The 12246-nt window shown below is 36.8% G+C and overlaps 1 protein-coding gene across 19 annotated transcripts in view; it reads right to left on the reverse strand.

The window, feature by feature from the left end:
- The window catches only part of DLG1 (discs large MAGUK scaffold protein 1), a 141859-nt gene that overhangs the window by 26941 nt on the left and 102672 nt on the right, over positions 1–12246 (reverse strand). For all 19 annotated transcript variants that reach the window (XM_021536895.2, XM_031505634.2, XM_021536891.2 and 16 more), the window contains 3 exons: positions 10243–10369; positions 8383–8539; positions 7190–7292 (listed from right to left, as the gene is read on the reverse strand). In XM_021536895.2, the coding sequence (XP_021392570.2) occupies positions 7190–7292; positions 8383–8539; positions 10243–10369 (387 nt within the window). The remainder of the gene's footprint in view (positions 1–7189; positions 7293–8382; positions 8540–10242; positions 10370–12246) is intronic.

The following is a 12246-nucleotide window of genomic DNA, read 5'->3' on the forward strand; positions in this document are numbered from 1 at the left end:
AACCCTTCCTAGTCAAAGGAAATGTTGTGCAGCCACCACCTTCCCCAGGAGACCACGTGGTGCCAGATTATAACAAGTCAACACTGGCAGAGCCAGGGCGTGTGTGCCACGAGCAGCTGCTGGACGGGCACTGAGCTGCTCTCCTGAGCTGCACCCTCACTCCCTGTGGGCACCAGGTTATTCAGGAAGTGCAAGACTGAGAAAAGACTCTAAAGTAAAAAATCTTGAGAAAATCTCTAAACTAAGGTTCCTTCAACAACCATCTAAAAACTGAATGTTTTATCACATTATGTTCGCAGCAGAGCACCAATAGCATCTATAATTAACTCTATCCAGATTATGAAAATCTGAACAGTCTCTTCAATAACCCTAACTTTTGTCCTTTATAAGCAAAAACTAGTAGCTTTTAAGATATCCTAGTTTTTAAAACAGCACCAAGTGTCTGTTTACTTGTAAAATTCAGATCAAACGCTTTACCACCACTAAATCCAACTGATGAGGTTGTTTGACAAGAGAATCAAAACCATGATTTCCACCACTACCGATGCTATCACTAATAACAAAAGAATGTAAGATAACAGGACAGTAACCAAAGAGGAATGTGAGAAAACAACATTTTTTATAAAGCAGCATTCTTTAGGGGAAAGGCTCAGATGCAGTGAGGGAACAGCCCAGTCCTGCTGTGCTACTGCTGCCCTTGGGTAAGTCACAAATTTTACTCATTTGTAACCAAGAAACTATAAACCTATAAGACTTTTGTACACCCCTGTGTGAAAGGTAAGTAAGCATGGAAAAGATCAGATAATCCCAGTGTTTTGTTGTGCTACAGCCTGTTCAATACTAAAAATATCTGCAGCTCTTTGCAATAGCTACTGGAAAAATTACAAATTTCCGTATCGTGTCATTTTATTGAAGAATCAGACTTCCTCCTATGCAGCACATAGCTATAAGAGAGCTACCAGGGAGGCTATTTCCCAGTATTGCTTCACTCTATCCTATATTTCATCTTCAGGTTGCTTGTCTTGCAGCTTCCTGAACTAATTTAATTTTTCTCATCAGAATTCCTGGGAAGTAAGTGCTGAATGAGTGACAGGGACATCCGTAGGAGTAAGGAGGAGAATAATTTCACCACAGAGGCTCCTGCCATATGAATAAAGCAAAAAAAGGAAACTAATGGGCTAGGACTGAGAAGGCTTTATGTTCAAAAAGAAGGAGTGCCAAGAAATTTCATATTTAGGAGAAGCTTAAACACTGTGCAGTCAGAATCTGGTGAGCTCTTTTGATGTAGAGCCTGCTAAAATTTGAGTTATATTCCTCTTAACAGAAGTTTTTGAGACGAACAGGATGAATAGAATTCATTTGGTTTGGAGCTAAAATGTACACAGGCTTTTAAAAAAAGAAACCTCAGTATAGTGCTACTGAAACTAATGCTGGAGACAGAAAATAACACAGCAGCAGGACTCTTGATAGCATCAGAAAAGCAGTGTTAGTCAAATACCCAAAGGATCAGCACCTGTGCCCTGTTGACAAAGTAGAGTTGGTTCAATATCAGCTTTATAAAGCAAAGTGTGAGCTCTGCTAATTTTTCTAGAAGAGGTTATAATTTATCTAGAATTTTATATTTCTATCTCTGTGATTAAGAGTTGGGTATCAAGTGTCTTTTGCATCTTCAATCTCCTACTTTCCCTTTCAGCTTATCATGCCTAGATGCTAGAGAACGATTTTCATTACAATGCCTTTCTTTCTTATGCTATGCATAATAGCCATATATTTATTTGTCATATAGTGTATGACAAATTTTATATTTGTTCCCTTAAATCACAGTGAACAGCACAACAAAATTCCACCTGGCTGCAACAAAATCATACAATGCACATATAAATATGTAATTTTTAAAGAAAGTTTTGTCATGTCAACATTCCAAAAATGTGGCTGGAACAGGCACAGTGGAAAGGACACTCTGCTTTCTTGGTCAACAGGAAATGAAGAGCTTGGCAGGGAAGGAATGCATTTGATTTCTGGTGTAGTGTTATCCGGGTAACAGAAAGAGCATAAGCTGTTTAAATGAAAAAGCAAAATTATTTTAACCCAAATAAAGGAGGCTGGCCAATGGAACTCTATCTACAAATATGCTTCCACTTTCCACAGCCATCAAAACACTGAGATTTTGAAATACTGTTTTAAAAAGAGCTATCATGGCACATGAAACACAGACACCCACACAAAAAAAAAAAAAAAAATCAAAACCAGAAGAAAACCACACAATCCAACCTCACAATCCTTTCAGTAAGACTTTGGTCAGGCGCTGCTGATATACATCAAGTAAAGGATAAAAGGCAGCAAAACTACCATGAAACACAAAAAAATAAGAGCATTAGAATAAGGGCAACTTTTCTTGACTAGAATTTTCTCAAAGTTTCCAGGAAGTTTAGAGACAGGGAGGGAATAGTATCTACTGATATAACAGTGAGATCAAGGAAGCAAAAGCATGTCCTGCTTCAGTTCATGGCATTTATCCAACAGAACCTCACCATCACCAAAGAAAAAACCCCAAAGCCTACTCAGGTTTATACATAATCAGTTGTTAAGAACAGAGGATGAATACATCTGGGCTCAAGTTTAAACTTTAAAATTACACTGCATAAGCAGATGGTGCAAAACTAGACTAAATCTGCTCTATTCCATGTCTGCATGTATTCCACAGCAACTAGCAAAAAGGAGAGAAGATTAGCAAATCCTAGAAGATTACTCCGATTTTAAGCTCCTAAAGTGATTTTACCTAGAATTCTGTAATATTTTCAATGTCAATATTTACTTGAACAGAAAATCAGAACTCCAGAAAGGATATGATCACTGAAACTCTCCTGGACTGACCATTTGGTGGGCAACAAAACAAAAATACACAGAAGAATTGTCTGTGCAGGCAGGGAAGAAGAGAACACGGCTGCAATGGAAATGCCTCTGGTCTGGAGCACACATCTAGCAAATGGGGCAGGAGAGCAGAAGGCTGCACAAGGGATGGGAAATTCAGCAAAGAGCACAGGAGGAGCAGCGGCTGAAGGAAGCTGGGATGTGAGCACAGGAGCAGATGGCAGCACCGCGCTGAGCAGCAGAGATTCTTACATACAGCCAACCCACGCAGAGCTGAAAAAGTTCACTTTAATTTAAAAAGTATGCCCCTTGCTTCCCTCTTCCCATCTGTCTATGGAAAGCCCTCTTTAGGAGGGCCCATTGGATCTGTCTAAGCAGGACTCTTGTTCTGACAACTTTATATAACTACTGATTTACATTCTTTTCTCAACTCGCAGAATATTCAATTTTCCTTTTCATGGTGCCTCCAAAGAGAGGAAGGGAGTCTGGTAGTTAGGATGGCCACCACCACACCGATCCTGTACTGATCTTCCATTTTTCTTTTAAAATGCATGGACCACAATAAAAATATCATAAATCATTTTTGAGGATGTATTTTGCTGCAATGCTTGTCATTTGATAAGAACATTGCCTGGGACAAACCAAAATTAATTCCACATGCTGTTGGTGACTTTCATACACTCTAATGTTTAATGAGCTTGTATCTCTTTAATCACTTGAAAGACTGCACCAAGGAATTTCAAAATATTAGAAAAACTTCATTTGTATTTAGTTAAGAACACTTCCCACACATCCTGGAAACCTCAAAGAGACTAAGTCCAGTCCCTGCTTAGGTGAATCCACTAAAAATGTTGTTGAAGGCTTAGCAAGTATTCACAAGCAATTTTGGTTAGTATATTAAAGAGTAGGAGTGAGGTTTTAAAGGATTAAAACATGTGTAAGCCGCCTTATAGTGTCTATCAGGGCTATATATAGCAAAACCCTTCTTCTAATCTTAATGGGTCCAGTTTTGAAAATACTCTAATTGACTAATCTAGATTACTTGCAAATGAGTAGGACCAGGTACAAAACAAGCAAGAACAGAAACCTGGAAAACCAAGGACCACATACCCAAAAACAAGGCAGACTTCTTTTAAAGTATTTTTTTAAAGAGGTTTTAGTTTTATGAAATCAGGATGCACTGATCTTTTGAACAACCTTTATTTAAGAAAATCCATGTCCTCATCTAGAAAGCAGGGGAAGTTCAGCCTTGATAAAAAACAATTACAGAAAATTAAGTTTTGTACAAGCATTACTGGCTTCATGTTACCCCAGCTAGACTTTTGCAGACAGAAGATGTACAATATATTTAAAGACTAATGCTCACAAAACAATCTTAGCTTATACATACAAAAATGGCACCATTTCCCAGATCTTATTCTTTTGAATTCCACTAGAAAACAGTACATAAAAGTAGCATTGTAAATAGAAAAATCAGCTACACACTAGCAATTAAGCAGAGAACTCTAACAAAACTTTTGTGTTTCCTCTTCTTTTTCTTTTGAATCATTTGTTTTAAAGACAAGAGAGAATGAAGAAAACACAGTTTCTATTAATAAAACTGAAAGAATGTGTGTTACCTATCTATATGAACACTGTAGGTTCAGAAGCAGATGCTTTACAAAAATACTTTGAAATCTCTCGATGTTTTGATTCCACCTTCTCCTAATCTTACACTGATCCACCAGATCACCTAAGAACATGAAGCTAATCTGATCACTTAAACATCTTACCACTTTCAGAAAATAAATGATAATTTTATTTTTGGTATCTCAGGTGAACCCTTGGGAAATAGAAAGGGCTAGTACCCTTTTCTCTCATGACAGGCTTATTTGAATTTTGCCCTGCTCTGGGGAAAGATGAGGTGACCAGTGAATGACTGCTGATGCCAACAGACTTGGCCTGCTGCCTTCTTCAAGGCCCTCCAAGAGCAGGCTTCACAGTTTACATAACTGCAGTTAATGTTATCCACATCCTTAATACAGCTCAGTTCTGATCTAGCAGAGTATAACTACAACAGAAAGCTTAACCCACTAAATTATTTTCTACCCAATTTCGATCAAATATATTTTCATATTTTAAATATATTTGTTTGGCTATTCTATTATTTTTAAACACTTAAATGCATTCAAACTATAATAGAGAAATGGCAGCCCACTGGCACCTCATACCTTTTTTGAATGGCAAAACATAACCTTTCAGAAATTCTGAATTGTGAGGCAACATTATTATTACATTTCAGATGGCCTTTTTATTTGCATGAATGTAACAATGGATATCAATGTGAAACACAGAGCCCTCCCAGAATTGGAAGCCTCTGCAGTCCTATACTTCCCCCTTGCTGCTCCTCCCCTCACTACATTCCCTTAAAGCCTGAGGTTCCTGTATTCCTGCTGTGCAGCACGATCTTAATGCTGATCATTCTCAATGCCCACGCCCAGGAGATACACATATATCCAAATTGCTTACTGCTTCCTCTCATTCCTCTGCACCAACATTACAATTCTCCCTTGCCATCCTAGCTCTGCAGGAAACCCAGAGACACAGCAGTGTGGCACTGAGGTGTCAGCCGAGCCAGGGAGCAACACGAAAATTAAATGGCTCAGAAGCCACTGAATTAAAATGGCTTATCTAAACACTTTTGTGTACTGAAGCAACATTTCTTGCTTTGAAACTGCTCCAGGTCACAGTATTTCTTTTCCAGTTGAATTCACAGCAAAGCAAAATCCCTTTTTATTCATGAGTGATGTCTTGAAAGGAGGTAGAAATTTGTAGTACAAGCGAGGGAGTAAGGAAAATCTTCTAAATAAAGATGAAAATGAGAACAACATCCTGACTTCCCAATCACATTTTTATAGGATAATTGCTGTTTCACAAACTCTTGCTTATCTCCTGCATCCAGCTCCAACAGGTCCAAATTCACTGATGTGTCCCAACTAGGGAGACTCTATATGACACCCACGGCATCTATGTACCACAGAAGGATGCACCAGCACAACCCAACAGGTGACCAGTTTCCCACATTAGCTCCTGGCAAGTTGCAAGATAAAGCCTGGAGTCTACAAGGAGAAAGCCTGAGGTCAACTGAGTACAGCTGTGGGGGTGCCTGATGCCTGAGCCACTTCTGTAAACAGCACAACACACTCACATTCCACATTTGGCTTTTTTCTGTCCCAAAGAGTGCTGGCAAGTTGCTGAAATTTAATTCAGTGGAGTAGAAAAACTTTGTAAGGCATCCCTCCTGGAAACTAAAGGAATGCCCAGAAAGACATTTTAAAGAATGTAATTACATCTGTTTTCAGTCAATTCCATAACCAAGGAACATTGTGGAGATTTAAGGGAAAGAAAGGTCAGCAGTTACGTAATTTGAGCCCAAATTCAATAAAATTCATTTCAATCAGTCATAATAGTTTACCCTAAACCCAGTAATTAGGAGTTTAGTTACCATGGATTTGGAGAGATAAGGAAAATTCAAGCCTTTGCATGAAAAGGGTTTTCCAGTGATCTGTTTTTCTATAGTCTTACTCAGGCTTTATATGAGAGAACTGCTTGCAAAAATCCTCTTTTTCCAAAAACAGGAAGAGAAAGACAAATGGGAAATTTATGATAGGAAAATGGGAAATGCGATAGGATGTAAAACCATAAATTAGCATTCCCCACCACATCTATGAACAGACAAACTGTCATATACAATAACAGGGAGTGAAGTGAGCCAGTCCCAAGTGTCTTCCAAATGCTCCTATCATACTGAATCTCTTTACTCAGTTATAATCAACCCTGATGGATGTCTAGAATCTCCTTGATCTGTCCTAGCTGTCAGCGTCTTTTACAAAATCCTTCTGGATTCATAAATATAAATAAAATACATATGCAATACAAGCAGTTATAACTGATGTTCTCCATCTTTATGAAGACATTTGAGAAACACCAATAAGGAACAACAACTTTATGAATATTTTAATACTTGTTAACCTGTTTCCAAGTGGCAGAAGCAAAAAATTAGGATAATTACAAAAACACACACACACATTTTTCATGTTATGACACCAGCAATTTTTACTGGAGAAACAGAAATTCTGCAATGGTAAAAGCAAGAAATGTAGCAAGTCATGGCAGCAACACTTCCAAATATTACAGTCTGGTCACTTGCAATTATGCTAACATATGTGTGACAACACCTATTACATTATTTGTTTCAGAAGAGGTGTTTGGTGGAAGGACACTGTAGATTATCTTTCTCTGAGTTTCAAATTGTACAAAGCTGTAAAGCAGCCCTTACCTTCTGGACGGTACTGAGCTACAATAGTCACAGCTTGGCCTGCGTTCTTCAGGGCTGCTGCTGCCTGTTCATGTGTTGCTGCTTTTAGATCTACTCCATTTACCTACAAATAGTACAAAAAAGCCCTTTATCAAAATTAATGCTTGTGTTTATCACCACAGAACACACACACCTGTGGCAAAAAAAGTAACTGGATACAAACTAGTTTCCACGTCATGTGTATTTTCCCTGTTCCCAATATTGTTGCTGAAATCAAAAGTCAATAAAATCCTCTCTCACATATACCCCTCTTAAGAATTACTGAGATTATCACAGTATATCACTCAGTGAATGGTCAATTTTCTTCTTAAGAGTGTTTTTTTTTCTTTTTAAGGAGAAACAGAGAATGGTATTTCTTGTGATGTTTCAGGGACTTTCTTAGCCAAATAATGCCTACAGACCATGCTGTTACCACACCCAGTGACAGGCAACATCCTCTGTGATGTTTTCAATGCAGCAGATTTAAGAATAGCATCAAAAAAAAAAAAAAAAAAAAAAAAAAAGAAACAGAAATATGTGTTCCACATTTTAGACCAAGAGCAGTTTTCATAGTTCAAACTAAAATAAAGATGTGCTTTAGTATCAGTTTTAGTAACAGCTACTAAAAGGATATATTCCTCTTAAATAACTCCCAAAATACAATGTAATTGCCCAAATATATTATTCTCTACATAAATTAAGTAATTTCACAAAGAAACACACCAAATATTTATGACCTTCAATACTAATATAGAAAAAGCCCTTAGAAAGGTATGAGATGGATCTTTTTAAGACTAACAGGAGGTTCAGCAACTACTCCAGGAAGTAAGGACCCAGTTTTAGACACCGCAGCCAAGAGTCTCCATCTCATTAGAAGGGTTATTTCTGAAACCTGTGTTCTTTCAGTTGAGACTCACACAGCCCTCAGCTATGAGACTAAGGTAAATTAATGTCTTCACTGGATGTCTCAGAGAGGGAAGTGCTATTTTAATCAGGTTACAGATGAGAAATTGTGGTAGACTAAAGTCCACAAAGGTAGTTTGGAAATATATTGACATCTGTTCCATTATCTCAAATTTAGCTCAGTTAATAATATTTTTTGCATATCATTAATCAGTATTAATATGCAGGGAGGGGAAATTTTTGTTGCTATTCAAAGAAACAAAAAATCCTACAGAAATGATACGATCTCCTTTCCTAAGCTCTCCACTCAGGTCAGCTGGCCCTCCTGCAAGGATGAAAGAGATGAAAATTCCTTCTCCATCTTCTCCTCCAACAATGTTGAAACCAAGACCTGTTGATCCTCGATGTAGGACAACCTTTCTAGGCTCCCTGAAGGAAAAGAAAGGAATATGAAATCTTGGTCACTAGATATGAGTAAAAGTAAAACAAACAATTAGAAAAGCTTCTAGACAAAGCAAAACAAAATCCCTTCCCTGTTGTTAGGTGAAATGAACAAACAGAATCTACAATTCTATTCAGCACTAAATGTCATTACTTAATATTTTCCATACTGTTCAAGAACATCAGTATAGGTTGTGACAATCTCAGATACAATTTTCAATTTTAGCAAAGCAACTGCAATCGAAGAAGTTAAACTAAACCAAGTTGTTTTACTCTTTTCATAGGATCCCCTCCTAACTTGAATGAGGGGAGGAAAGAAAAAATATTGATAAAGCCAGTCAAATTCAAATGCAGAAAGACTCCTTCCAAAAATCTATTATCTGCTACTTGATTTAATACAAGCAAAGCATAAATGATCTCAGAAAAAGACATTTCTAATAAAGCAGATAAACTGTGCACTGCATTTCAAAAATCACTAGAGAGCACTAAAGAACAATTAATGGACATTAAGTATTTGGAGGCATTAATTATTAATTTACAGGATAAAGTAAGAAGCTGGTTTTTTTCCAAAACAAAAAGTATCATCTAGTCCAATCTTTAAAAATCACTCAATTTTTGCACTAGCTATTAAATCATCTTAAGTTCAAATTCTTAAATTTCACCTTCATCAACTATTATATTTATCTTTTCAGAGTACTATTCTATTTCAAATAAATTACACTGTGAAAATCTCTATACATATTGCTCTGGATCACATCAATACATTAACAAAAACAGAACAGAAAAGAGAAAGATGCAGTACCTTTTAAAATAACACTCAATTTATAAACTCCGTTTTGGGATGGAGAGAGTGAAATATGAGAAAATAATTTAAAGAAAATCTAAACATTTTCTGAATAGGCCTTGCATTTTAAAAGAAATTTAAAAACAGCCTTTTACAGTAATTTTAAAGGAAAGCAATAAAACCATAACGATATCAACAGCACATAATAATTTTTGCTTATATGTCTACCTAACCCTAAGTTAAAAACTAGTACAAAGACATATCCTACCTTCCACTACACTAAAATCAATTCTCCAGTTTATTATGCCACTTAGGTTTCAATCCTGGGTGGACCCTGCCTCGGAATCTGACATTAGCCATATCAGATGATGGTGTGACAGAATTCAGCAACAGCATACAGAAAGTGCAGTGTAACATCCCTATACTTGCAGAACAGAAGGGCAACAAAATTACAAGAGCTTCTCTTTATCACTAATGATGAACAAAAGATTAATACAATCTACTGAATCAGTGAAGGAATGAAAGGTCTGTTAATGGGAAAGGATTAAGAGCTCTCCAGCCTTTCTGGATTTAGAATCCATCAAAACAAACCCTTGTCTGTGGGGGCAGGGAGAACCCAAACACTGCTTACTTGAAAATAAGGAAATCTCTGGTCTGGTCATTGTACTATCCTAAAAATCTCTGTCAACACATGCAGCATTTCCAGGGTTTTCTGCTTTTAATGCTATTCTTGGACTGATAAATAAAGTGTGTATGTGTATATATACACATATCAATATACATCGTTTTATCCTTACAATAATGTTTGCAAGAGTTAAAAAAACTAACATCTATTTCTTGAAATAAAATATAGCATTCTCTAGTATTTTGCCCACTAATACATTTTGGAGCTTTGGTTGTTCATTACCTGGTGATCTCATCATCCCCAAGCATTCCCTTGGGAACTGGTGAATATCGCCCTGGTGATGCTGGGGGCAGGGACTGTCCCAGGTAGGCAGATGGACTGATATGGTTATCCACTGGCTGAGAATAAGCTTCACAGAAGGGGAAAGAAAACAATAAAAGACATTAGGATAATACCAAAAAAGAGCTGGAGAAAATGAAACAAAGGAGTGACCTCTTTTAAAAACTATAGCAGTTGAAATGATATATTATAAATATCACAGTTCTAAAATCGTGTGTTAAGTTTGTACATTCCCCAGTCTCCTCACTAAGTCAGTAAGCAAAGTTTTCAGTTTCATCGTGTCTCAAATAAAACTTTTTTTTAAATAGTTACTGTGGATAGTTGAAGTCCATAGGAACAGTCTGGAGATTTGTCTGTTTTAAAGCTGTCTTTAATTTGACTGAAGCAAAGTTTTAACTGAACCACAATCCAAATAACAGAAGAAATTTAGCATCTTAATGATTCCGATAGATGGAAAATATTCTACAACACCAGGAGAATGGTTTCAATAAATAATTAAGAAGGAGCATGATATTTCTAAGTTAGGCACATCAATTTTAAGTGCTCATTACGGCACAGTCATACCCACTGTTTGCTATTACAAAGCATGTACTACAATTTGAAAAGTTGTTTTCCTGGCATATGTGCTTCAAACTTTGAGACTTAAACATGAAGGGTGCGGACTCTTCACAGATTCCGTATTATTAAAGCTGCCAGACACTTGGCCCTTGCTTGCTGTATCTGATGGGGTAGCTGACCTTTGAGGATTTATACTAAACCCAAAGCTCTTTACCTGAACATAAATGACACAGGTTGATGAAGCAATCTGCACATTCTCTTTCTGTTTTTTTTCCTTTTTAAGCCATTCTCAAAATGTTTGGATCACAATACAAACTTACCAATAATACTGTTGATATATTTGCTATTTATTTATATATATATATATATATATATATATATATATATATATATATATATTCTCCAAACCACCCAGTCTGGGCTGGATTGTGCCTGTATTGTTCTAGATTCCTAGTAAACCTGTGTGCAGTAAATTCTTCACATGGCATCATACGCATCAGGTCAACACTGCCAACATTTCAGCAAGCATTAAAATCCACCATTAACAGCTTCAGCAGTTCAAAAGCACTGGCTGATAAAGGAATTGTGCTATTCAGACACACCGGCCCTCAGCTGCATGAGACTGTGTAGAACTTCTGGAAATCATAATTCTGAATACACAAGGGGTTTCAGCAAAATTCAGAACTGAAGTGCAAGAGGTACTTGGTGCCCTTCTGTAACAAAGGCAGAAGGAAGCTCCCTCACGCTGCTTGGCTTCATGAAGTCTAAAGCAAAGAGAATGCTGCTTTTGCTAAAACCAAATGATCAACAGAAGCACTCACATTAGAGAATTCCCCAAAAATTAGGAGCTGTTCAATATGTGGAATTCCTTATACAGTTTTTTGGAACAGCAGTAACACACACACTGCACCTCCATTCTCACACTCCCTGCAAGGATTTTATAGATCCCACTTCCTTCTGTCTGTCCCAGTACAACACATAGCTTCTGTGCACTAGAGATGTAAGAGATTTGGACACCCAACTGTCAATTTCAAAACTTGGGGTTATTTTAGTCACACTGGAATTTTAGCAGCAGATTTTCACAATAATTACCAAACCATATTGCAATATTTACTTTTCAGTTTAAAAAATTGTTTTTAATGCAACATTATTATTGCCATTGCATTGTACACACGTTTTGCTTAAAACAAAGTTATTTTGTTTTTTCTCAGAAAATTTTAAAGCTGAAGCACAAAAAATGAAATGCAAGACATTATGAGCTCTTTTCCAACTACAGGAAAATGGGTTTTGATTTAAAAACCTGAAAAACTGTTGCACAGTATAGCAACTCTGTACATTCTGTTCCTTCAATAAATTATCTCATTCCACAAAATGAATTTGAAATTGCTT

The sequence above is a fragment of the Lonchura striata genome, chromosome 10 (genome assembly GCF_046129695.1).
Source record: "Lonchura striata isolate bLonStr1 chromosome 10, bLonStr1.mat, whole genome shotgun sequence".
In the NCBI taxonomy this organism is placed as follows: domain Eukaryota; kingdom Metazoa; phylum Chordata; class Aves; order Passeriformes; family Estrildidae; genus Lonchura; species Lonchura striata.